The sequence below is a fragment of the Callithrix jacchus genome, chromosome 17 (genome assembly GCF_049354715.1).
Source record: "Callithrix jacchus isolate 240 chromosome 17, calJac240_pri, whole genome shotgun sequence".
Classification (NCBI taxonomy): Eukaryota; Metazoa; Chordata; class Mammalia; order Primates; family Cebidae; genus Callithrix; species Callithrix jacchus.
Genome location: NC_133518.1, coordinates 19,739,678 through 19,764,939, shown reverse-complemented (window position 1 = coordinate 19,764,939; position 25,262 = coordinate 19,739,678). Strand labels below are relative to the sequence as shown.

The 25,262-nt window shown below is 36.5% G+C and overlaps 1 protein-coding gene across 27 annotated transcripts in view; it reads right to left on the bottom strand.

Moving 5' to 3' along the window:
• Positions 1–13,269: 13,269 nt before the first annotated feature.
• The window catches only part of ZBBX (zinc finger B-box domain containing), a 114,207-nt gene continuing 102,214 nt past the window's right edge, over positions 13,270–25,262 (bottom strand). For 24 of the 27 annotated variants that reach the window (XM_078353890.1, XM_078353893.1, XM_035277737.3 and 21 more), the window contains 2 exons: positions 16,553–16,691; positions 13,270–14,348 (listed from right to left, as the gene is read on the bottom strand). In XM_078353890.1, coding sequence (XP_078210016.1) covers positions 14,222–14,348; positions 16,553–16,691 — 266 coding nt within the window. In that variant the 3' untranslated portion in view covers positions 13,270–14,221. The remainder of the gene's footprint in view (positions 14,349–16,552; positions 16,692–25,262) is intronic. The other 3 variants (XM_008983522.5, XM_078353894.1, XM_008983523.5) reach the window with 2 other exon arrangements.

Genomic DNA, 25,262 nt, shown 5'->3' with positions numbered 1-25,262 from the left:
GAGGTTGTAGAGTCACTTCATATATTAAAGTGTTTCCTCTTAAACTTCTTTTCAGCAGAGGCCAAAGAGTTAAAGTGCTTCTTAAATTGATAAAAGTGCATCATCAGAACAATAACTCAGCTTCTGAGTCAAGCTGAGTTCTTCTACCATAAAGTGCTCTGCAGTCTGTTTTCTGCATTTGTGCATTACGCTGCACTAAGCGTGCATGGTACTCTTCCACTCAATTAAAATAGCAGTCTCAAGAAAGACTCATTTCTCCTTATGCTGGACTTAGAATTAAAACAGTGCTATTTAACCATTTCAGATGAAATATCTTTGGTAGACAGAAACCTCACACAAAAGAATGACAGGGAAAGAAATAGAAGTAGTTTATGACCAGAACTTGAATAGTTTTGGTCCCAGAATGCATTCCCTGATGCCTTCCACTCTTAGGGGCTTCTTGGAACCATGAATTCTTTGTGCAGTTTGAAAAGCATTGACATAAAATATTTCTCTGTGCTGAATTCTAAGCTGCATGTTACAATACAGTAGTTTAATATTTCTGAAAAAGTTTAGATAAGCCATCCTATCTTCCACAAAGTCGAAAAAAAAGGCAGCCCATGACCCCATCGTTCATTTTGCTGTGAGCTCCTGGTGATTGTTTTTCCAGGAATTTGAGAGGTGAAGTTCATCGTTGTTTTGCTGAATAAAATACCCCTGATATGTGGGCTGTCTTCAACTTGCTCCCATGAATCAGTGAAACTCTCTCTTGCTCTTTTTTCCACCCTGTTACCACTGTCTAATGTATGACTTGAAAAACAGCCTATGTTGCTTCCTGCTTTTACAGAACAGAATGGCAAATCCCTAGCGATTAGAAGGATCTACTAATCCCTAAGGGCAAATCTTAAATTTAGCAGGTGGAATTGTGCATGAATTAAGTATCTTCCATCTTCAGTTTACAGATTGTCTAATTATAAAACTAAATGATCATTAATGAACATTAATGAACATATTAAGGAGAAGCCCCCAACGACAATTGATGTCCTCTTCATGTGAGCTATTTTGCTACCTAAGTTTTGTCAGGGGTGATTTTCATTCCCCACCCATCTATTGCTATTGAGATGACAAAATCTAACTCATTCTTAAGCCCCAAATTAAACATCATGTCTGTGAAGCTTTCCTTAATACAAATCTCACAGAGATGAGGTCAATCTACATTTATTAGTGCAATTATTTTTCTCTGTATTGTCTCTATCAGACCATAAATTCCTTGAGGCAGGATTCATGTTTCATTCATTTATGCCCCAAAGCCTGCCTCAAAGCCTAACACATAATGAATTGTCAAAAATGTTCATTAGGTGAATTACACTGACTACTGATATAAATAAAGTACCTCATAGAATTATTATGTGTGTTGGCATACTTTGGAAATATGATGACCCAAGTACTACCTGAGCCTACAGTCAAGGAAAGAAAGGACACATGCTGGCTTTTGCTTTCTCGCCGCCACCTCCTATCCATCAACAAAATTACATCTTCTGCCTCTGGAAGAAAAAAGACCAGCATAATAATATGAGTATAAAAATTACTACATGCTTAGATTTTGCTTTTGATATTTTATTCAAACAAGATGTACTGAATATCTACTAGGTTGGTGACAATGGAGGAGATGCATTTTAAAAAGTGTTTTTCAAGAAAACATTTTAAAGAATTAAACCATGACTCACCTGTAATAAGGCCATATTCAGAAATTTTACTAAGAAAACCCTAAGTTCAATTCAAGCACTTAAAGTATATGTCTGTTCTATAAATCAATAGTAAGTTATCTTTTAAACATTCATTGAAGTGAATTATTGTTTATGTTGGCAAGTATAGAATCTGGAATTGGAATGCCGATATTTGTAATACAGCATCTCCACTTACTGCTCCCTAACCTTGGGCACATTATTTAAGCATTTGGTGCCTCAGTTTTCTCATATGTAAAATGGATACTAATAACAGTATCTACTGTGTGGAATTATTGTGAGGCACATGAGGAATGCTTACAACATATTGTAGGTGCTCAACATATGAAATGAAGTTACTATAGAAAACCTTTTCTAGCAACTGCCCTCTCTAAATCTTTACAAAGAAAAAAACATTTCTTTATTCAATTGATATTCACTAAATAACTTCTCTGTGCCAAACCCTCACTAGTAACGTAGCTATGAATGAGACAGCACATGCCATCAGGAAATATATTCTGAGAATGAAAGTCACTAGTAAAAAGGTGAACAAATACTTTGTGTAGTAATACTGTAAAAAATATGTAAGAGGAGAGAGTGAAACAGTGACTATCTCCTTTATATACACTAGCCAGTAAAGACATCTTTCAGAAATATTTAAGATGAGATAAGAATAATGTAAAGGAAAATTCATGTAAGAATCTAGGGGGAAAGTGCTAAAGAAGGGAGTCAGTATAAAGGTCCTAAAACTAGAACCACCTTGAATTTAAACAACAGCAAGCAGGCCGTTGTGCTCAGAGCAGGGTGAGCTCAGGAAAGAGGAGCAGGTTATGAGGCCCGAGAGTTAAGCAGTGACCTGAACAAATGAGCTTTGGTGGTGACTGGGAAAAAGTATGTCTTAGTTTTATAATCCAAGGCCAGTGGAGGAGTTTGCACCAGGGTGGAATACGATCTTATCTTCATTTTTTAAAGATAACCCTGACTGTTTTATGAAGTGGAGATTTTGGATCAGTGTGAGTAGAATGAATCAGGTCAGGTGGGAGTTATAAGAGCCAATATTACACATATATTTTAAAATAGAGTTAACAAGACTCACTGTAAAATGTATATGGGCCTGTGAAGCAAAAGAGGATTCAAAAGGAAGCCCCTAGCGTCTTTGGCCTGAGCAATTATGTAAAGAGTGTTGTCGATTATAAAATGGAGAAGAGCAAAGCAAAAGCCAGTTTGCCAATGAAAATGTATGGTTCTCTTCTGGTGTGTCAGTACCCTAATCTGGAGTTAAGCAGCGACGTTTACGGTGAAATTATACATTAGGCGTTGGACAGGATCACCTAGAGAGATTGTCAGTCTCTAAGAGGACGAAATCTGTGCCCTGAGCATAGCAATAGTCAGGGGCTGTGAAAGGGAGAAGAAATTTCGGACACACTGTAAAGGAGCAGTCAGTGATGTAGAAAGGAAATCATGAGAGTGTGGTGTCCTTAAGAATATGTGAAGCACAGTATGAAAGATGAGAGACTGGTCAACCACTTTAAATAATGCTGAAACCCTAAGATGACCTCTGAGAAATGTAAAGGTCGCTGTTGACAGGATCATTGCAGTCAAACAGTGGGAATAGGAGCCTAATTTGAATGGGTCAAATAGAACACAGCTGGTGCAAAAGAATAAAAGCATGTATAGACTTTCTTTTCAGAAATTTTACTAATAAGGGGAGGAAAAATAATTGTTAGAGGAAAAGCTAAAAATATGATCCAAAGACATCTATTTTGCAATGAAAGCCATGACAGTATGCAGTCTCCTCACTAAGCGGGACTTTCGGAATTAAGCAAGTTATCAACAAGTTTTCCCAAATACTAGTGGATATTTTAAAGAGTATTCTTTCCAAGAAATTAGATGTTTAATCTGAATTTAAACTTTGTACAGTTGGGATTACATAAAGAAAATGGGGGGGCCAGGCACGGTGGCTCACGCCTATAATCCCAGCATTTTGGGAGGCCGAGGCAGGTGGATCACGAGGTCAAGAGATCGAGACCATCCTGGTCAACATGGTGAATTCCCATCTCTACTAAAAATACAAAATAGCTGGGCATGGTGGCACAGCCTGTAGTCCCAGCTACTCGGGAGGCTGAGGTAGGAGGAGAATTGCTTGAACCCAGGAGGTGGAGGTTGCGGTGAGCCAAGAACACACCATTGCACTCAGCCTGGGTAATAAGAGCAAAACTCCGTCTCAAAAAAAAAAAAAAAGAAAAGGAAAAGAAAATGGGAATATACTTTCATTCTTCTGAGGTAGCATTTATATTGACTGGTATAGAATGAAAAAGAATAATTTCACTAACTATAATCAGAAACTGAAACATTTTTATTTCTATATTCCAGAGAAGAAAAGATCATACAATGAAAAATTGGCCATTTGATATGATTGTAGTCTATCAATCTCATTTGTAGAGAAAGAAAATAAAATTCCATATACTCAAAGAAGTCTCAGTGAATAAGATATTTTAATTCATTAAAGATGGTACATACTTTTTGGAAATATGAAAAATTAAATTGAGACTGCTTTTTTATTAACTTTCTGTCAAAACTGTCTTTTACATAACAGTGCAATGAACTGTGTTTCACTAATACCAAGTAAATGTGTTTTTAATGACGTTATAATAAACCTAAAATCTTAAGAGGAGAGCAATGTTGTCAAAGAGTAATTGTTTCCAACTTGGAAAATAAACCATTTACTCCCAGTGCAATGTTTATTTGCAGATAAATGGCTCGTTTTCACCTTGGCATGTATCTGATAGCAGGAAGAGGCACATCCTTGGTAAAAGTTCTATTATCATTATCTCTTATTTTAATCACAAGCATCTGTTGGATTTAGTTCCTCCTCCATAAAGAAGAAAATGGGTCCATTTCAAGAGCCAATAAAGGGGAATTTGTATGAGACAGACTTGAGCTCCCATCAGAATCATCTGGCCCTGGGTGTCTGACAAGCCGAGAAAAAGCACCTGCCACATCTGTAATGCCACTTTTGGAAGTCTCTTGGGACTCTCATAAAATGCTTTGCTTAGAGGGGAATTAGGTGTAAAATTTCACTTCAGAGCCTGTCAAATAGACAAGTCCTGGGAAATTAGGAAGTGTCTATGATGACAACTTAGAGAACAAAGTCAGAAGAAAGCTCCGGGCTACTCATGTCCACCAACAGCTCTTTAAGGATAAAGCGAGAATTACACCCAAATTACATGTAAAAGAATGGCCTTGAAGAGGTCTAGTAAGAATACTGCCTGGTAAGTTGATGCTGGTTTGGGACTAGCGGTATTACCTGAATGGTTACCATATACCCAGAGTGATCCTGAATTCTCACCTTTTCTCTTTAATAAAATGAAAGCCTTTAATACTCTTTTTCCTTAAGGTTCCTTTTCTCACATCCACCCTAACACTTAGAACTAGGCCCTGTAAACCTCCCTTTGAGTCCCTTCTCTGAGAATCTTTCAGAGGAAGCTATGGCATACCAGACCCACTGCACTTTCAAAAAACTGCCTTAAGTCATAACCCTAGGCTTGCTGAGGCCATGTTTTAATAAAATAAATTACCCATCCTCTCTCTTCCCTTCTCTCACCACAGCCTGGCAACAATTATTTGGACTGAACCAACTCTGGGCCCTCCTTAGACTACCATGTTGCCTGTCTCAAAATCATGAACTAGAACAATCCAGCTTCTAGAGTTACAGAATTAAAAAACAAACTCAGGAGACTTAATCATCTATCAGAGTAAAGCTGAGAAAAAGGCTATGAGTTACAGTGAGATAACTGAAGGTTCAAATCCAGATGAGTGGCTCAGGAATGAGCAAAAGGTAGAAATGAGCATAAAAAGCCACACAGAGAGCCAGTGAGCTAAGAAAAGCACCAGGATCCTCAGTGGCCATCCTTGAGGAGAGCTGCCCCAGGTCCCAGAAACCCTTATTTCCCCTCGAGGCCTGCTCTTCCATGGTTCCTCTTCTGAGATTTCTATACAATTTTACTTCTCACTACAATAACCCCCCTTTAAGTATCTGGAGTGGGTATCTGTACTTGAAGAAACAAATATCTAAATAGAAGTCACTTAGAAATATAGGCAGCTGTTTAAATTTGGGTTATTTCTTGGAAAAGTTTCAATTAATTGTGAAGAGGTTATCTTCTCTGAATGACTCTCTGGAGTCTGGTTTTGTAGCAAAAAGTGCCATGTCCTTCATAGGGACATGGATGAACCTGGAAACCATCATTCTCAGCAAACTGACACAAGAACAGAAAATCAAACACTGCATGGTATCACTCATAGGCGGGTGTGGAACAATTAGAACATGTGGACACAGAGAGGGGAGCAACATACACTGCAGTCAATTGGGGGCCACTAGGGGAGGGACAGTGGGTGGTTGAGAGGAGGGAGAGGGATAACGTGTAGAGAAATACCAGATATAGGTGATGGGGGGAGGAAGGCAGCAAACCACCTCGCCACATATGTACCTATCCAACAATCCTGCATAATCTGCGCATGTACCCTAGAACCTAAAGTATAATTTTAAAAAAGGATGTATATCCAATCACATATCAACAATTCTGTGACAACATAAATTCTAGAATATCAGCCTCAGAACGGGGCCCAGAGACTTTCTAGGGCTTTCGGCCACAAATCTCAAACTGTTATGGTAGAATTCTTTCTTCTGTCCTACAAAGAATCCCTTTATATAAAATATATCCAGGCATTCATGCTTTTGTTCAGCAATTCAGTCTTCCTTCATACTCCTTTCCCTAATCAGGAAACCCTAAGGGTATCTAGAATTCAGGTGGAAAGCAACTAATCTCTCATTTTACACATGGAGTTTAAAAGATTTAAATGCTGCTTTATGGGAACAAAATAGTGAGGCTTTATCTCTGAGACCATCTGTAATTCCTGGCTCTACTGTACTCATATTTAACATATTTGAGTTAAAATATAAACTCATACTATAAAAATGTATCATTTTATATTTGTTCTCTATGAATTATTGTGAAAATTTCCATCACAGGTTTCAAAATATCCTAATATTGGAATACTCATTCAAAACAAACATGTTGTATCATAGCATTTTTTTACACAGTGCGTTGAAAGTCTTTGCAAAAGCAGATTGGATTTGGGCATTAGCCCAAAGACTGAACTTTAAAGAGTTGTGGACTGTGTTTCAAGAAGTCCTAAGGTGAAAACTTGAAGCTGAATAATGATGAGGTCTCTGTTTGTAAAACTGAAAGATGCCTTTGTAAAGACATAAAAAGACTAAAAACGGGGAATTGATTATATAAGAAACTGAGTGATTTAAGCATAATCGTGTCTCTTAAATGTGAATAATTTAAATATCAGAAGAATTGGTTTTACCACATATCTCAAACCACATTAACTGTAAAATTCACATATACTGGAAACAAGTAGCTATTGATCAGTGAGAAGAATAACAGTAGAGACTATGACACAAATACTAGTTGCCTTCAATATCCACCTTCCTCATCTTTTCTAGGACTACAATCCCAAATTTATTCTGAGAACCAACGTGCCCACTTAATCAACCACACTGTCAAATTCCCTTGCATCTTGACATGGCTAAATTCTAGCCAATAAGATGCAAGAAGCCACCTCATCTAGGAGATACCCATGTTACTCTTCCCACTTCCTCCTTCTTGATGCCTGGAACTCATTGTGATGGCTAAAAAATTATAAATTTACAATTAGTGATCTTGAAGATTGAAAAGTAGTTGCTTAGTAGTCTGTGACTGTCTACTACCAGACTTAATTTCCTTACCAAATAAATATACATTTTAAATTTCACTGCTATTTAGCGTTTCTTGGAATATAAAATTAAAACATATCCTAACTTATCCAGTAGCATAACCTATAAGGTATTCTTATAGGCTGTGACATAGAAGGTCAGAGGAGAAAGTAAATGTGATAAATATTTTAAAAATAAAATGTGCATCTGCTCATTTCCTGCCTGCACCTCCAGAAGCTGCTTAAGAACACTCATCATTTAGAATGAACAACAGCAAAATGTTATCCTATAAAACTCTGACTGTGGAAAAAAAAGTGAAATTATATAACAGTTTAGAAGACTTCTTTCATACTTACATTGAGTATATAAGGTTTAATTAATTGTAAAATATGGATGAAGTCTATTTTCCTCTTAGAAAGCTTTAAAATCATTTATATCTAGAAAAATGCATATCCATATATTTTTTTCTGGATAAAACTGTGTATATATATGTATATATATTCTTCTGGATAAAAAGCAATATACATATTGATTCCTTCTGGCAGAGATAAGAGCATATAGATAGTCTTTTCAGAACTGTTTCCATGACTGGTACTGTATACTCTATCAATCAATTAATTCTTTTCATTTTAAACATAACTGTCACCTTATGGAGAACATTACAAATATCATCTGCTTTTCCTTAACTATAGTAGACATTTGCATTAAAATAGGAGGATCTTTATTTCCTTCGAGTTCATCTATGCCTGCTGGTTATTCCCCAGCTAAAATCATAATCCTGTTTGCAGCATCATAATCATTTACCCGACAAACAATCATGGTGTCACTAACAAAGAATTATGACTTTAGGTAGGGGATAAACTACAGGCACAGATGAACTCTGAGGAAATAAACATTGTTTTCATGCAAATGTGGCTAGTAATGAATAACCAGGGGAGAAAATTATGATGAAACAGAATATCCTATAAAAATGTATTTGAGGAGGTATAAATAGTATGTTTTTAAAATTTCTCCTCTCTGAAAGTATGATGCACAAGGTGTTCATAAAATGCTGGTAAATCATTATTATTTAAAAGAGCTTTGCATTTACACAGAATAGAAGAAAGCTGTAAACATATGGGACATATTTCAGAAAGATTTTTAATAAATTAATTTAAATATATACCTTTTAAGGTAAACAGGAACTTTTTACATCATTCAGTCTAATTATCCATCTCACTGCAAGCATTCTCTACTTTTGATACTGAATGATTTTTGTGGATCACCTATGTCAAACTGCCCCTAAATTCATTTATTTCTCCAACATTAGTTTGTGTGTATATTCAAAGATTATAGCATAAACTCATAAAAAGTGATGATAATAAGCATAGCAAAGCACTTACCAGTTGCAAAAGTGTTTTTGCATTCAGTACTTCATTTGATTTTCACAACGTTCCCTTGAGCTAAGGAAAGTCAGTATCTTTTTCTTCATTTTGTAATTAAGAAATACATTCAAATTAGTCATTTGCCAGTTAGTAAGTAGTATAATCTGATAACTTGAATATATACCCTTTGTTGTTCTCATTACATATATCATCTTCCTTTGGGAAAATGTAGGGACTGACAGGCCTTCTAAATGGGATCCTGCACTTCACTTATTTATTCATTCACCTACTAATGACCTCCCATTTTGAGCAAGGCATCTGCTGGAGGCTGTTTGGTGGCAAACAAAATGAACATGATCTATACTCTGTTGAAATGTATAGTCTAGTTGAGAGACGTACCTTCAAAAATCGCATTTGTATATTAATAATTATAAGTTGTCTGAAGCAAAAAAGCAGGATGCAATGAAAAAGAATAAAGAAAAAGGGACAAAATGAATTTATTTGAATAAAGATTGGATAAATCCTCTTTGAGAAGATACATTTTGAGACTTAAGGGATGAGAAATAGCATGTGCCAAAACTAGGATAAGGTGAGCATTGTTCAAGATCTTTTCAAAAACTGAATAAAGGGACAGAGAGAACTGCTATTTTTCTGAATCAAGATATTATTTAAAATACCTGAGAAGCTATTTCATAAAATTAATTTTTTTTCAAGAAATATTTTCTGTGCACCTCACAAATAACGCCCAGCATTAAGTGATCTTAAAGGTAACAGACACCACTGGCCTGTGTTGTGTGACATACTCAGCGTGCGCCAGATACAAATTAGTTCAATGGATATCAAACAAATTAAAACTATTAAATAAAATTTAATGCAATTTGTCTCAGCATTTGCATGTCTAGAGCTGTAAAATTATAGAATTTCATATGGCTGTTACATCACTAGATAAGTATGAGTGTAAACTACAAATTTCAACCAAGTATGTAAAATCATGTGGTCATTTATCCACAGGCACACTATTGGTAATATGGTTGAGGTTCTTGTGGAATATCTGTAACTCAGTTCCATAGTTAGAACCAGGCCTGTAGCAGCAATTTTAAGCGTGAGCTTTAAAATGAGAGAACACATTGAAGCTGCTTCAGGCAAAGGCTCTAATTTTATTTAGTTTTTATTTCCTCATTAGACTAATGGTAATGGAATTAAACAACTTTCTAAATGTGTGGTTATTGGAAGCAAATAAAGACGGAAGGAGGTCTGGTCTATGCTGCCACAAAGGACCCTCATGTTTCATTTCAATGTCATATTGGAAGTCAAATAACTAGGCTTTGTATCTCAAATTTGGCTAGAGATGTACTCATGACAATTAATTATCAGCTTATTATTTCAAAATTCTTATATTGTAAAAGGTAATGGCATCATATAAAATGATCTTCTGAGTTAGTTCACAAAAGACTCAAGCTATGCCTGAAGACGCAAGAGGGAATTGTAGTGGTCCAATCTTTCCCTAACAAGAATAGGACAATACTACCTTCCCCTTCGTCTTAGAGAAGCACTGGTACAAATCACAGCCAAAGAAACAATTTGTTTCTTCATCTTCATCTTTTCACTGCTGATGTAGAAACATTCATTAGAGCATGTCTTAGGGCAAAGGAAGGTAGAAAGAGTCATGAAACATTAAACCTGAGTAGATATGCTAATACATATATTTTTTCTTTGTTAAAAGATGAACAGTAATCCTCATTTTAACTATAGATACTAAAATTCAGAAAGCCAGCAGTGTCAGTACAAGATGCCAAAAAAAGCTTTAGACATAAATGATGAAGATTCATTGATGACTCACTGTTTTCTGTCTGCGGTGTTGTGACAGACAATATGTTAAGAGGGCAGTAAAAGTTGCGGAGGAGTCACACTCTTTTAAGAGTTGTTTCTTTGGCAACATTTTATTCTGATAATATTACTTGTTTTCTTGATTGCTTATTGTCCACTTTTGTTCATCAATTTAAATAGAAGGCATTTTATACTAAAAGATAAGGAAATGGCTCTAGGTCTCTTCTTCATAATTTTCCAGCCTATCCGTAGATGATGTGTGCAAATTCAGTATAGTTTATTAATGCCATGGAAAAAGTATCAAAGATAAATTCACACTAAACAATTATCAGTCTTTTTTTTTTTTAATTTTTTTGAGACGGAGTTTCGCTCTTGTTACCCAGGCTGGAGTGCAATGGCGCGATCTCGGCTCACCGCAACCTCCGCCTCCTGGGTTCAGGCAATTCTCCTGCCTCAGCCTCCCGAGTAGCTGGGATTACAGGCACGCGCCACCATGCTCAGCTAATTTTTATTCTATTTTTAGTAGAGACGGGGTTTCACCATGTTGACCAGGATGGTCTCGATCTCTTGACCTCGTGATCCACCCGCCTCGGCCTCCCAAAGTGCTGGGATTACAGGCTTGAGCCACCGCGCCCGGCATTTTTTTTTTTTTTTTTTTTTTTTTTTTTTGAGACTGAGTTTTGCTGTTGTTACCCAGACTGGAGTGCAATGGCAGGATCTCGGCTCAGCGCAACCTCTGCCTTCTGGGTTCAGGCAATTCTCCTGCCTCAGCCTCCCGAGTAGCTGGGATTACAGGCGCACACCACCATGCCCAGCTAATTTTTGTATTTTTAGTAGAGACAGGGTTTTACCTTGTTGACCAGGATGGTCTCGATCTCTTGACCTTGTGATCCATCTGCCTCGGCCTCCCAAAGTGCTGGGATTACAGGCTTGAGCCACCACACCCAGCACAATTATCAGTCTTGTATAAGAAGTTACTACGCAGAATCACAGAGAAGACGAAAGAATCTGAGTCTCAAGTCATGGCTACATTGTTGTCAGAGCATGACCAACTTTCAGGGATATTTTTCTAACTCAACAAACTCCGTAAGGGTAATTGTCCTAAAATCTCACAAAGTGAGGACCACAAAATTATCATCCCATATTTTCTCCTGTTTCTTAAGTCTTGAGTTATAAGATTATAAAATAACCCTGGACTCCCACCAATCCCAAAATCTATAACTACTCGATAATAGCAAAATACTTACCTTTGTCTTCTTTCTTTTGACTTTCACAACAGTCCTTCAAACTGGTTGTATTAGGGTTCTCCAGGAAACAGAACAAATAAGCTGTGTGTGTCTACACATATCTAAATCCATATCTATATCTATATCTATCAGTTGATCAGTCTATAGAAAAAGAGAGATTTTAAAGAATTGTTTCATGCAATTGTGGGACTAGCAAGTCCAAAACTCATAGGGCTGGCCTGCAGGCTGGAGACCCAGGAAGGATTTGAAACTGCAGTCAAGCTTGAAGTCAGTCTGAAGAAAGAATTCCCTCTACCTCCGAGGACTTCAGCTATTTTCTTTTTCTTTCTTTTTTATTTTTTATTTTACTTTAGGTTCTGGGGTACGTGTGCAGGTCATGCAGGGTTATTACATAGGTGCATACTCTATCTGGCATTTTTCCCCATGTTATCCCTCTCTACCCTTCCCAACTCCTGCTGTCCCTTCCCTACCCTGCCCCCAACTGCTCCCAGTGTGTGATGTTCCTCTCCCTGAGTCTACATGTTCTTTGTTCAACACCCACCTATGAGTGAGAACATGCGGTGTTTGGTTTTCTGTTCTTGTGTCAGTTTGCTGAGAATGATGATTTCCAGATTCATCCAAGTCCCTATAAAGGACACAAACTCATCATTTTTTATGGCTGCATAGTATTCCACAGTGTATATGTGCCACATTTGCTTTGTCCAGTCTATCATTGATGAGCATTTGGGTTAGTTCCAGGTCTTTGCTATTTTATTTTTCTTAAGGCCTTTAAAATGATTGGATGAGGCCCACCTATGTTATGTAAACTAACCTGCTTTACTCAATGTCTACTGATTTAAATGTTAATCTAATCTTAAAAAAGATCTCATAGAAACATCTAGAATATAATTTACACTTGAAAAACAGGTTTGAACTGTGAGGGCTCACTTCTACATGGATTTTCTTCTGCCTCTGTCAGCTCAAGACACAAAGCTCATATCCTCTTTTTTCTCCCCCTTCTCAGCCTGCTCAATATGAAGACAAGGATGAAGATTTTATAATGATCTATTTCTACTTAATGAATATTAAATATATTTTCCTTATGGTTTTCTTAGTAACATTTTCTTTAATTTTATTGTAAGAATGCAGTATATAATACATATAGCATACAAAATATGTATTCGTTGACTATTTATATTGTAGGTAAGGCTTCCAGTCAACCATAGGCTATTAGTTACATTTTGGAGGAGTAAAAAGTAATACACAGACTTTTGACCAGGCAGAGGCATGGTGCCTTCATTATTCATGGATCTATTATAAGGTTTGACAAAGTATCTGGTGTCTTAGTCGATTCTCATGCTGCTAATAAAGACATATTCAAGACTGGGTAATTTGTAAAGGAAAGAGGTTTAATTGACTCATAGTTCAGTATGGCTGGGGAGGAATCAGGAAATCATGGCAAAAGGGGAAGCAAACACATTCTTCTTTACATGGCAGCAGCAAAGAGAAGTGCTGAGCAAAAGCAGAGAAAGCCCTTTATAAAACCATCAGATCATATGAGAACTCACTATCACAAGAAAAGCAGCATAGGGTTAAGTGTCCCTATGATTCAATCACTATCTCCTACTAGGTCCCTGCCAGGACACCTAGAGATTATGGGAGCTACAATCCAAGATGAAATTTCGATGGGGAACACAGCCAACCCGTATCATTTGGGTACTGTAGGCCAGTCATGTTTTCACATAAAACTAATCACTACATTGACCTTTTTTAAAAAGATGCTTGGGGGTCTTTAGTGTGCTTTGCTAAAGCAGAGTATGAAAGGTTTTACATCCATTTGATTTTTGGTCCTCTTTTTTTCTTCCATTGCAAACTTTTGAAGATACCAGAACTTCTATAAATATTAAAAACCAGAAAACAAACAGGGTAATTATTGGTTCCATTGATGATATCGATTTATGTGACTTGGCTGTCAAATGCAGCAACTCTTGTTGATGACATAACTATCTAAAATATAATTGAACAATTAAATATTACTTTAAATATAATCACGTTTTATCCTACGGTAGGTTTTATAGATAGTTATAACAGTTATTTCTTCAAATTCACCATATTTCACTAATATAATCTGCAATATAGATTAGTGTTTGACATACAATATATCATTTAGAAAATAAGCTCTTAAACTTATAATTTTACTTTTATTAGTTTGCCGCCTTGAAACATCAAAGACATTAATAATCAAAATCTCCAGCATTTGGACAGTAATCACTTGGTTACTTTTCTCAGTTGTTTGTTCACTGTGGGTACAAAATGGAAAAAGTAATGAACAAATAATCATTAAGTACTCTTTGACGATGGTAGTGTGATGACATGTTGTTTGTTGAGAAAATCTTCCTCCTCATCATCTGTACTGCTCTCAGAAAGTGACAGCAAAGATTGAATTTTGGTATCTCTTCCAGAAGAGCTGAAAATATATAACAAGATCAATACACAATATACAGAACCAGGTTTCAACTCTTCATTTATCTTCTGATCAATACTACATACGTTGGAGTTGCTGGAGGCAGGCAGATGTGAGGGGGCTGTATCAGACTGGGGCCATAATTTTTAGTACACCCAATATACCAAGCTTCCTTTTAATGAGAAATTCTCATCATTCTCCCTCTCCCAAGAAATAAAGCCACAGTGGAACCAAGGAGAGACTTTATGGTCTCTGATTGTGTCTTTCGTTGATGATTCAGAGGCACTTTAGAAACTTGCAGAGCCTCAGGGTCATCATTAAGAAAATTCATCATAACACTGGCTGTTTAATAGAATCCCAGTGAATAGACTGCCAGATAAATCCCTCTTCTGTATACTGTAAATTAGGACTATGTAGATAGCCAGTCAGGATATGCCAAAGTAAAAATTAATGACAGCATTTATTTGTTATTTTATTTTGTTGCATTTTATTGGTGGCAGTAGGGTGCACTGATGGAAGCTCTAACACCTGAGTGTCTAAGGTTTGGGAACAAAGGTAGGATGGGGAGCAGATAAAAGCCTACATAATTCAGATTTTTTTTTGTCTTAAATAATCTAGAGTCTCAGTCTATATTTTCTGCTAAATAATATAAAATACTTTGCTCTGCGATAGATATAACTGTTATTATTATTTTGAGACAGAGTCTTGCTCTGTTGTCCAGGCTGGAGTGCAGTGGTGCAATCTCGGCTCACTGCAACCTCTGCCTCCCACGTTCAAGCGATTCTCCGGCTTAGCCTCCCAAGTAGCTGGGATTACAGGCAACCCACCATCACAACTGGCTAATTTTTTGTATTTTTAGTAGGGACAGCTTTTTGCCATGTTGCCCTGGCTGGCTTTGAACTACTGAGCTTCAGGCAATCGGCCCGCATTGGCCTCCCAAAGTGCTGGCCTTACAGGCTTAAGCCACCTCATCTGGCCTTTTGGATTATTTTTTATGCTTAACACAGGTTAAATGAGCAGCTCATAAACTATGGTCTGTGGAACAATAAAAATCTCATTGTGATTATAATTTTCAATGGTCCAAGAAAAGAAGAGCTAGTGACTGTCGTGAGATTTATAATTTTAAAGAAATGTGCTTTATTCTGTTAGTAAAGTCCTCTTATATTTTTAGTATTGAATGTCATTTGTCTTACGAATGATGAGAATATTTGTAGGTTTAGTTTGATTTAATGATTTTTCTAAGGGAAAATTGTCAATCTTATATAAATCCTTTAAAAACAAAAGTTAAGTGATAATAGAAATTCAAAAATCTAGGCTGAGTGCAGTGGCCTGAGTAGTCCCAGCTACTTGGGTGGCTGAAGCAGGAGGATGACTTGAGCCCAGGAGTCTGAGATCTGCCTAAGCAACATGTGGAGACCCTGTCTTAAAATTATTTTAAAGAAGAGAAATAAATGCAAAAACCAAGAACAATAGCTCAATGCTTTACTCCTCCAAAAAGAATAAGAAACTCTTGATTCCCTTTTTACTGCAATATTAGATTTCAATTAAATTTCAATCAAAGAAATTTATAATACCAATAACTTATTTTATGCTTATTTTAGTCTTTCTAGAAGGAATCCTGCTCCTTCAAGGAACTGCAGTGTGTCAGTAATAAACTGACACAATAGACTACTTTTTTTGAAACTTTTACTAGTATAACCTACATTCTTTGTAAACCGACTTAAACATCCCCAAACGTATTTTATGTGAGGAAAGAATAATGTGATACAAATTAAAATATGTTATTGTTAATTATCTAGACTTGATTTCAAGAAAGAAACTATTTCAGCCTAAAAACCTTATTCACATTGGGTAGGATTCTATTAATACAAAGTATTGAAATTTATGAGGTTAATTAATTTAGGTAAGGCAATTGTTTTTCAGTGCAATAAAAAATGCTGAAATATTATTATATTCCAAATATCTTTTCATTTTTATAATACATATTGTGCAGTAGAGAATGATCTTACATTAAAGTAACAACTTTATAAGCCTTTTACTAAAGCTTGATAATAGATCAGCAAAGGACCCAAACATTTTATAAAAAACGGTTATATAAAGTACACACATGAGGACAATCTCTCTATATATAATAAAGATAACTAGTTGGAGCTTGTCAAAATTTTACTGCATACTGTATTAATATATAAAGCACAGGCTTAACTTACCTCAATTCCTCAACTCCACAGGGCCCCCTCACATGTGAGGTCTTAAGGAAATCTGTGGAAGTCGGACTTACATTAAGTGATTGGCTGCTGAAGGCTGGTAACTCTTCTGAGGGTAAGCTGTAAAGCTTTTCTGAAGTATCTGAAATATTTTATTTCATGCATTGTGAAAACGTAAATTTAAGAAAGAAATATACAGCATATGGGGCTGAACGTTTACCCAGAGTAAACTACAGGCAGTACAAAAGGCTCAGCACAGATTTTTTACTATTTCTCAATTTTCTAATGTTTGTGGGGTAAGTTTGATTTGAGATTCCAAATTGGGGCATGAATACCAAGTCATTTTTATCATATTGATTGTTAAATATACATACTTTATATTAAATATACATTATATTTACATGTCAAATGTCCTGAGACCTCATAAAATTATGAAAAAAAAATCAAGTGACCCCCCCACTTTAAAGCTAGAATAATTTCCAGCTCCTGAACCTGTTGAATACTTTATTATCTTTTTTCTTATAGGAAATAAAAGCTTTACTCCCACACAGTCTAAGGGAAAGGTTAGCGTTGGCAAAGGTGCTCTCTTTTTTGACTTCCTTACTTTGTTTGAGTAGATAATAACTGTTCATATTTGAAAGCAGAGAAGTCTTAAATTTTTCTTTTCATGAAGCTGGCTTATGATTTAGCCTAGCTAAGAATAAATAGTGCAAGTTAAATAAAATCTTTAGGCAAATATATCTTCATATAAACTATCGAAAATTCAAGTATGTATATTAAACATCATCATATGTTAGAAAGTCTATAATGCCTTCTTTTTTCATTTATGAAGTTGTAATGAGCCATCTAACTTATACTTAAAATTATACTATGATGACTTTTCAAACTGTCAAAATTACCGGTTGCTATTCTTCCCTTTACTTTTATGAAAGGACCAAATAAACATCCTCCTGGTCAGAAGAAGCAAACATCAACATACACATGTTCTACAGTGGACTTTTTTTTTTCCTTTGGTGGTTAGCATCAGCTTAATATATTTCAGCAGCTTAATATATTTCAGCAAATAGAGATTTCCCTCCTGAGAGTAAATCAGATTATTTTCACTGAAAGATATGACTCAATAAAGTTACACATGGAAGTGTCCCTAAAATTGTTTAGCCCAGTGACTTTGAAATCATGATGCATGGGTACATTCAGTAAATTTAGGATGCGGTTTCTGCTCCCACTGTACCTTCAGCAATCAGCACATTACCTAATCTAGTTTAAATTTAGGGGCCTTATACAAGATTAATTTTGAAAAAGACAAAAGATTTTTGAGTTAAAATTTTTTGAACCTTCTAATTACTTCCATCTTCACTTAGAGATCAGGGGAATTGGGGGCCCATGGAGAATAATAACTTGTTGTAAGTCACATGGCCATATAGTGGAAGAGCTGGAACTAAAACTGGTATATGTTAGCTTACCAGTATTGTAAATCACTCTGTTCCAGAATCTAATTCAATAGATTTAAGCTATTATCTCCTCTCCTATTTCTCCATAAAGTAAAAGAAGACCCAAGGTGCCTTTATACCCCCTAATGAAATGGGATACTCCCACAAGAAAGCAGTAAATTCAGGATCTTGTATTGGTAGAATTATAGTACTAAAACCCAACAGTAATGCTTTGATCTAAAGATTACCACCAGGTGAGGTATCCAAACTCTATTACTCGTTAAGCTAATTGAATGAGCATAAAGCTAATTCAAATTGTGCAAATAGAATGAGACTATTTTTATAAAACTATTTATTCTCAAAATTATATTTCAGAATACCTGTAAATTAACAGGAACAAAGATAATATCACTTGATATGAGGTAACAGAAAAATCAAGGCAGAGAAAAATAAAACTGCTTATACCAATCTTATTGCAGGTTAGTGTTAAACTCAAAAGGTGAATTGTACAAAAATCTGCTCCTGATTTTTCTAATACAGGACCAGGTAAGACAGGATTAACATTTATATTAGAAAATTTACAACTGGCAAGTTAGTTATGTGTTGAGAAATGAATAATAATTAAACCTTTTCTATCCCTGGAGTAAGAGTGTCTTCTCTGATCATTGAGGAATCTCTTAGCAACAATAATAAACAATTAGACTAAAAAGAAAAATAATAATAAAATATAGAGGTCTCAAGTACATTTCTAAAACTGAAGTCATTTAAAACACATACATAAAACTATATTTCATAGAGAAATAAGCACTTGTTTAAATAAATGAAAGGAAACACAAAAGAAAGAAATATAAAAACTTCAGAGAATGAAAACCAATCGAAGGGGTTATTTCCCATTAAGGAACAACAACAACTCTGAAAAAACCATTTAGAATAGCTACATATCTACATCCTAATAGGAAAGACAGTGTGACATCCAAGATACTCACTATGTAACCTGTGAGCCCCATTGCTAACACTTCAGCTTCCTTGTTTTTTATTCTTTCCATCTCCTCTCCCTTTTGTGCTATGTCTTGTTTATTTCTCCTTTTCCTATTCTCTTCTTGTTCTATCCTTTTACCTTCACTCTGCCCACACCCTCCCCTTTTTAAGTGGTGATATGATTTGGATTTGTGTCCCCACCCAAATCTCATGTAATCCCCAATGTTGGAGGAGGAGTCTGATGAAAAGTGACATGATCATGGGAGCAGATTTGCCCCTTGCTGTTCTTGTGATAGAGAGTTCTTATATTATCTGGTTGCTTAAAAGTGTGTAGCACCTCCCACCCACCACTTCCTCCTCCTCTGGTCATGTGTAGTGTGCCTGCTTCCCCTTCTGCCATGATTATAAGTTTCCTGATGCTTCCCCAGCCACGCTTCCTGTACAGCCTGCAGAACTGAGCCAATTAAACCTCTTTTCTTTATAAATTACCCAATCTTAGGTATTTCTTATAACAGTATGAGAACTGGCTAATACAAGTGGTCACAAAATTGATTTGAAGTAAAGGTTTCAAATTATATATGTTGCATTGTTATGCAGTGGCAAGACAAAGGGGTAGCTTTGCCTGGGGTTGTGCCTTGCCTCTGCTATATACTCAGAGAAGACCAATGGTAGTTACTATATTGCCCAGAGCCTCAGTTATTGAATATGAAAAAAAGGAAATGAAGAGTACCACCTGCCCCATCTACTTAACCAAATAGCTGTGAAGATCAAATGGAGCAACATCACATTTAAAGTAATTATTATTACTCATTAAATGGTGTCATATTCCTTTTATTAACTTTCAAATATGTTTTCACTTATATGTGCACCCAATTTGTTTTCTGCAGTTCGAAGACTTGCTAAAGCAAAAGATTGTCATTCTATCTCTGCAATTTGGCTGCCTTTTCAAGGGTTATCTAGTTAATTTTTGAAATTTAAATTCTGATTAGATTAGCATTTTTACAGTTTAATATATTACTTAATGGGCAACTGAGGCTCCAGTTACTCAGAAAGTATGCCTCACTATTTTAGTTTACTGACAGTATGGCCTATAGGCTAGTATCCGGTATATTTTCATTATTTCTTAGATTAAAAGAAAATGCTTACATCTCTTTAGTTATTTGGCTCAGTTAATTACCTGTGAAGTCATACAAACAAAAGACTGTGGTGGGAACTTAAGGACTACAAAGATTCTTAAACTACAAATCAGATTGAGTTTGAAACAAATCATTTTTAACTGTTGAAGAAGTAAATGCTTTTAAAGTGCATTATTACTAATACTTTTTCATAATGTGTATGTCCCAAATTTCTTCAGGCTATAGCAACATCCAAAAACTGACCAAGTGGCTTTATAAGTAAGTTCTACCAATATATTAATCTCATTAAGGAAGTGGCTATAACGTTATTTATAAAGCTATTTGTGGAAGGAATAATAAATGGCATGAACCATAGCTAACTATAATCCTCAAAGCAGTACAGAAGATGACATAGTTTTAGAATGGAAACAGTTTTTTAGAGTTTATTAAAAATGGGGCTTACTGAGACCATCTTACCGTACTGTATATAGGAAGTGATATAAAAAGGGGCAGGAAAGTGCTGGGTAGAAAAAGGCAGGTCCCTGTCTAGGGCTCCACACCACAGACCTAGGTGAGGACAGGCACTCCTGCTTTACACACAAATGCTGCATTTTCCAAGACCTCCCTGGCCCACCACACCCCCATCCTGGGCCTATAAAAACCTGAGACACTAGTGGGCAGACACACAGGTGGCCAGATGTCAAGAGGAAACATCAGCAGAAGAAGACACAAGTGGCTGGATGGCCAGAGTATGTCAAGGAATCGTGCTGGCAGAAGAGCACACTGACAGAAACGGGCACCCCAGCAGGCCAAAAACCAGTGGGACAAGACAGTGTGGCTGGGACAGTTGGAAGAAAGCTGGGGATGCCAAGTGGCCCAACTCTCAAAAACTGATTTGAAGTAAAGGTTTCAAATTAGGTATGTGACATTATTATACCATAATAGGAAAACCATCTCCCCCATCAGCAGAGAGGTACATCCACTCAACACAACTTTGCACTCATTCTCCAAGACCATGTGTTATCAAATTCTTCTGGTACACCAAAGCAAGCACCTGGGATACAGAAAGCCCTCTGTCCTTGTTGCATTTTCCATTTTCATTCTGGCTCACTGCACCCCCATTCTGGGCCTACAAAAACCCAAGGTCCTAGTGGGCAGACACACAAGCAGCCAGATGTTAAGAGGAGGGCATCGGCAGGAAAAGACACAAGCAGCTGGATGGTGAGAGGAAGCTGAGGGGAGCGCACACCGACAGAGAGACAACAGCACACCAGCAGGCCACCGACCAGCAGGATGGGGTAGAGTCTGGCCAGAGCAGTTGGAGGAGAGCTGGGGCTGCTGGGCGGCCCAACTGCAGAGGAATACCATCCCTTCTGGCTCCCCCTAGGGCGGAGAGCTAGCTCCACTCAATTAAACTTTGCACTTATTCTCCAAGACCTCGTGTGATCCATTTCTTCAGGTACACCAAGGCAAGAACCTGGGATACAGAAAGCCCTCTGTTTTGGGGACAAGGTAGAGGGTCTAACTGAACTGATTAACATAAGCCACCTGGAGATAGCAAACTAAAAGAGCACCCTGTGACACATACCCACTGGGGTCTTAGCAACTGTAAACATTCACCCCTAGACACTGCAGTGGAGTCAGAGCCCTACAGCCTGCCCATCTATATGCTCCCTAGAGGTTTGAGCAGTGGGACACTGAAGAAGTGAGCCACACCTCCATCACATGCCCTATCAGGGGAACAAGGGACCCTTTCCAGTTTCGGAAGCACTACCTATTGTTTTCTTATACAACTTAACCGTTCTTTGAGGACTTACTATGTGCTAGGCACTGTTGTATGTGTGGAGATAGAGATAAATTTTCATAAATATAATATCTCATCTATATAATTTTAATTAATGATCAAATAATATTATTAGATAGGTTCTATTTTTATACCATCTTTCATATATAGAATCTGATGCAATGAGAGATTATGGAAGTAATTTGCCCAATATTATGAAGCTAGTAAGTGGTGGTATTGTTTCAAAGCACATGCCCTGGCAAGGGAGCCTGGTTATCAACCACCCTGCTTTCTGTCTGTTGTCTCTTCGTTCATCATGATCTTCTGCCTTAAACCAAAATACACACACACACACACACACACACACACACACCTCTGTCCGTCCTAGGTTCTAGAATGGCACTCTGATATCAGCCACAGCAATCGGAATCCAAGGAGAAACTGTTTGCTTAAACACCTCTGTCCTCAGGTGCTTCTTGCGTGACAGTCTGATATCAGCCACAGCTGTTTGAATCAAACGAGAAACTGTTTACTTAATGTAATTATTTTCTTTCTTATTCTCCCAACTTCTTCACATGGTTGTTTTTCATAGAACTTGGAAAGAATAAGTGGATACTTCCTAGAAACAGCAGAAAACAAGTCAAAGAGCTTGCTGTTCACAAGAAGGCAGCTTTCAGAGATATTGAAATGTATTTACATAAGCATCCAACAGTGTGGAGGTGTATGTCTGAGAGCAAACCTCATGAAGTTTTTCCAGACTGCACCATGAGTAGTGAAATGTGAATGGAATTTTTCTGCCCACTGATGCAAAAAACAGGGTACAAAGGCCTTGTGCAGAATCAGTGAATCTTCTACGATGAGGCCTTATGTCACTGTAGCATTTGTCATCTCAGTAACTGTTGGGTTTATTTGGCTGATGTGTCATCCTCTTCCTTTCTCAGAGTGAGCCTCTTCATAAGCTGTGCACTCATTCACAGCCAATCTTCCCAACAGAAAAAAAAAAAAAGCTATGTCTGGGTTAAGTGTGAAAGTGGTTCTGCTGCTGGACCATCAGCAAAGCCCTGGCAGTTCACAGGCTACACAGTATGTGCTGGCTTGTGTGTATGATAAGTTATGGGCTTCAGTGAAGATAGTGGTGTTAGCGTGTGAGGAAATAAGTGACCCAGGAAAAAGACTGAAGCACACAGGAACAAAAACAATTTTTAAAAATGGAAAAGCTGAAATAGTTGAAAAAAAGACTAGTGTTTGTACACTATTGTATCTCATTTGTAAATAATAAAATGTATCCATTTTTAAAATTACAAAATCTTTTTTAAATTAAAACTGTGTGGTTAGCCTTTTAGATCCAGTTCAGATCTCACATACTTTATTTCAGAATTTGGCTTATAATGTAAGAATTATCTCTAGGAAGATTTATGTTTGATTTTTCGTAATTCAAGTAAGGTAAATGAATGATGCGTAAATATGGATTATTGACTTTTCTTCTCTAACCCCAATTAAATAAAGAGAAAAAGCAGAATAATAAAATAAAACCATAAAAGGAATAAACAAAGGAATACAATTGACATAATAACTTTGAGAAGAGTCAACCAAAGAAATAAAACTCACTGAGATGTGGCTGGGTGCTATTCCAATACACAGTGTGTGCCCAACACACAGAAACCAAGTGAAGAATAGGAAAGTAAGAGTCATAAAAAGCACAGACAAGTCTCACCAATGTCATGCGAATGAGGAGAAAAGTAGGTGAAAAGAAATAAGGAGAAGACATTTGAAATCCTTTTAAAGCCCCTAATCACCTACATCAAAATCTTAGCAGAGACAAGAAAATTGCAAATCTGAAAGATTCCCCACAGAGACAGAATGCAGGAAACCATGTAGATAAAAGTTTGGCATTTAGTAAAATCCAAAAAAAAAAAAACCACAAGATCTTTCAACATAGAAAGCTGATCTCCCTAGACCTACCCTCCTCCCCAAGCCTTTGAGCTAGCAGGATACAGAAAAGAGCACAATACAGAACCCATAAACAGTAGCTCCACAGAAAAGACTGATAAAACTCAGTATGAGTGCAGAGAATTTCAGGGAGAATTTAGTTTCACTGTATCAAAATGATGGAAGATAGGAACAAAGCCACTCACAATAAGCACAGGCCGGTGACATTCAAAGAAATGACACAACTAGATATGAAAACAAATTAGAATCTTTAGCATGTAAAGGGTGAAAAAATTTTTTTTTAAATTGGTAGAAAACATAGATCAGGACCATAAGATTTTCTTTAAGTCCATTGGCTACAAAACAAGTAATGAAAGCAAACTTTTTGAAAAGAGGAAAATTAATCTCACAGATCAAGTAACCACATGTGAGGCATCAAAGTAGAACTAATTAAATGGTCACCTGCTCCAGGATTGGATCTTATACCAGAAAAAAAAAAGCTGTAATGAACATCATCGAAGTAATTTTAAAAAATTAAATATGCCCTGTGGATTAGAAAAATCACATTGTCTCTTGTAAGCTTCCTGATTTTGATCATTGTATATGGTTGTGTAAGAGAAATCAGTTTTTTTTTCTGGGAAATGCATACTGACATATTTTTTGGTAAAGTGTTACAATGTTTATAACTTCCTCTCACTGTTAAGATCAAAAGGAGGTGTGTCTGTGCATGTATGTGCACGTGTGTAGGCAGATAGGACAAAAGACAGTGAACCAGGCAGAGTGTATATAGGTGCCGGAGTTCTTTGCACTATATTTGTAGTTTGCAAATTTTCTGTTTTAAATTATATCAAAATAGAAAACTACCAAGAAATGTCAAAGAAAAAGTTACAATAACACCTTTAGAGAACTACTGTTTTAAAAGTCAAGTGATAAAGCATGGACTATAACTAGCTGAAAATTGAAATACTGACATAGAGACAAGCTTAAGATAATAATAGTAAATACAAAGGGAAATTAACCTAGCTAAAACAATTGAAGAAATATAACTAATACTTTTTTAAAGAGGTTCCAACATAAAAAAATAGGTTTCTCAGCAAGAGAAAGCCAAATGAAACAACAAAAAAAACAATTCAAAGATACAGAAACAGAAAATTTCTTTGAAAATAAGAAGTAACATGTTCTACAGACAAAGAACCCACATTTTTAAAAAAAGGCTGAATTACTGACACTGAAACAAAATCCTGGACCAGTTACCGACTTTCAAAGATAAAGAGAAATTTCTCCAAACATTCAATCAGGAAAGAAGCCTGCCACATGTGTCAGAGAGAGAGAGAGGAGAGAGAGAGAGAGAGAGAGAGAGAGAGAGAGAATCTAGGAGGCTTCAGATTACTTTACAGCAGTCAGAGCCAGAAAATGGCAAATCATTATACACAAGGTTTAAGACAAAGTGACCTGACCAAATGATAGTGTCCTCAGTC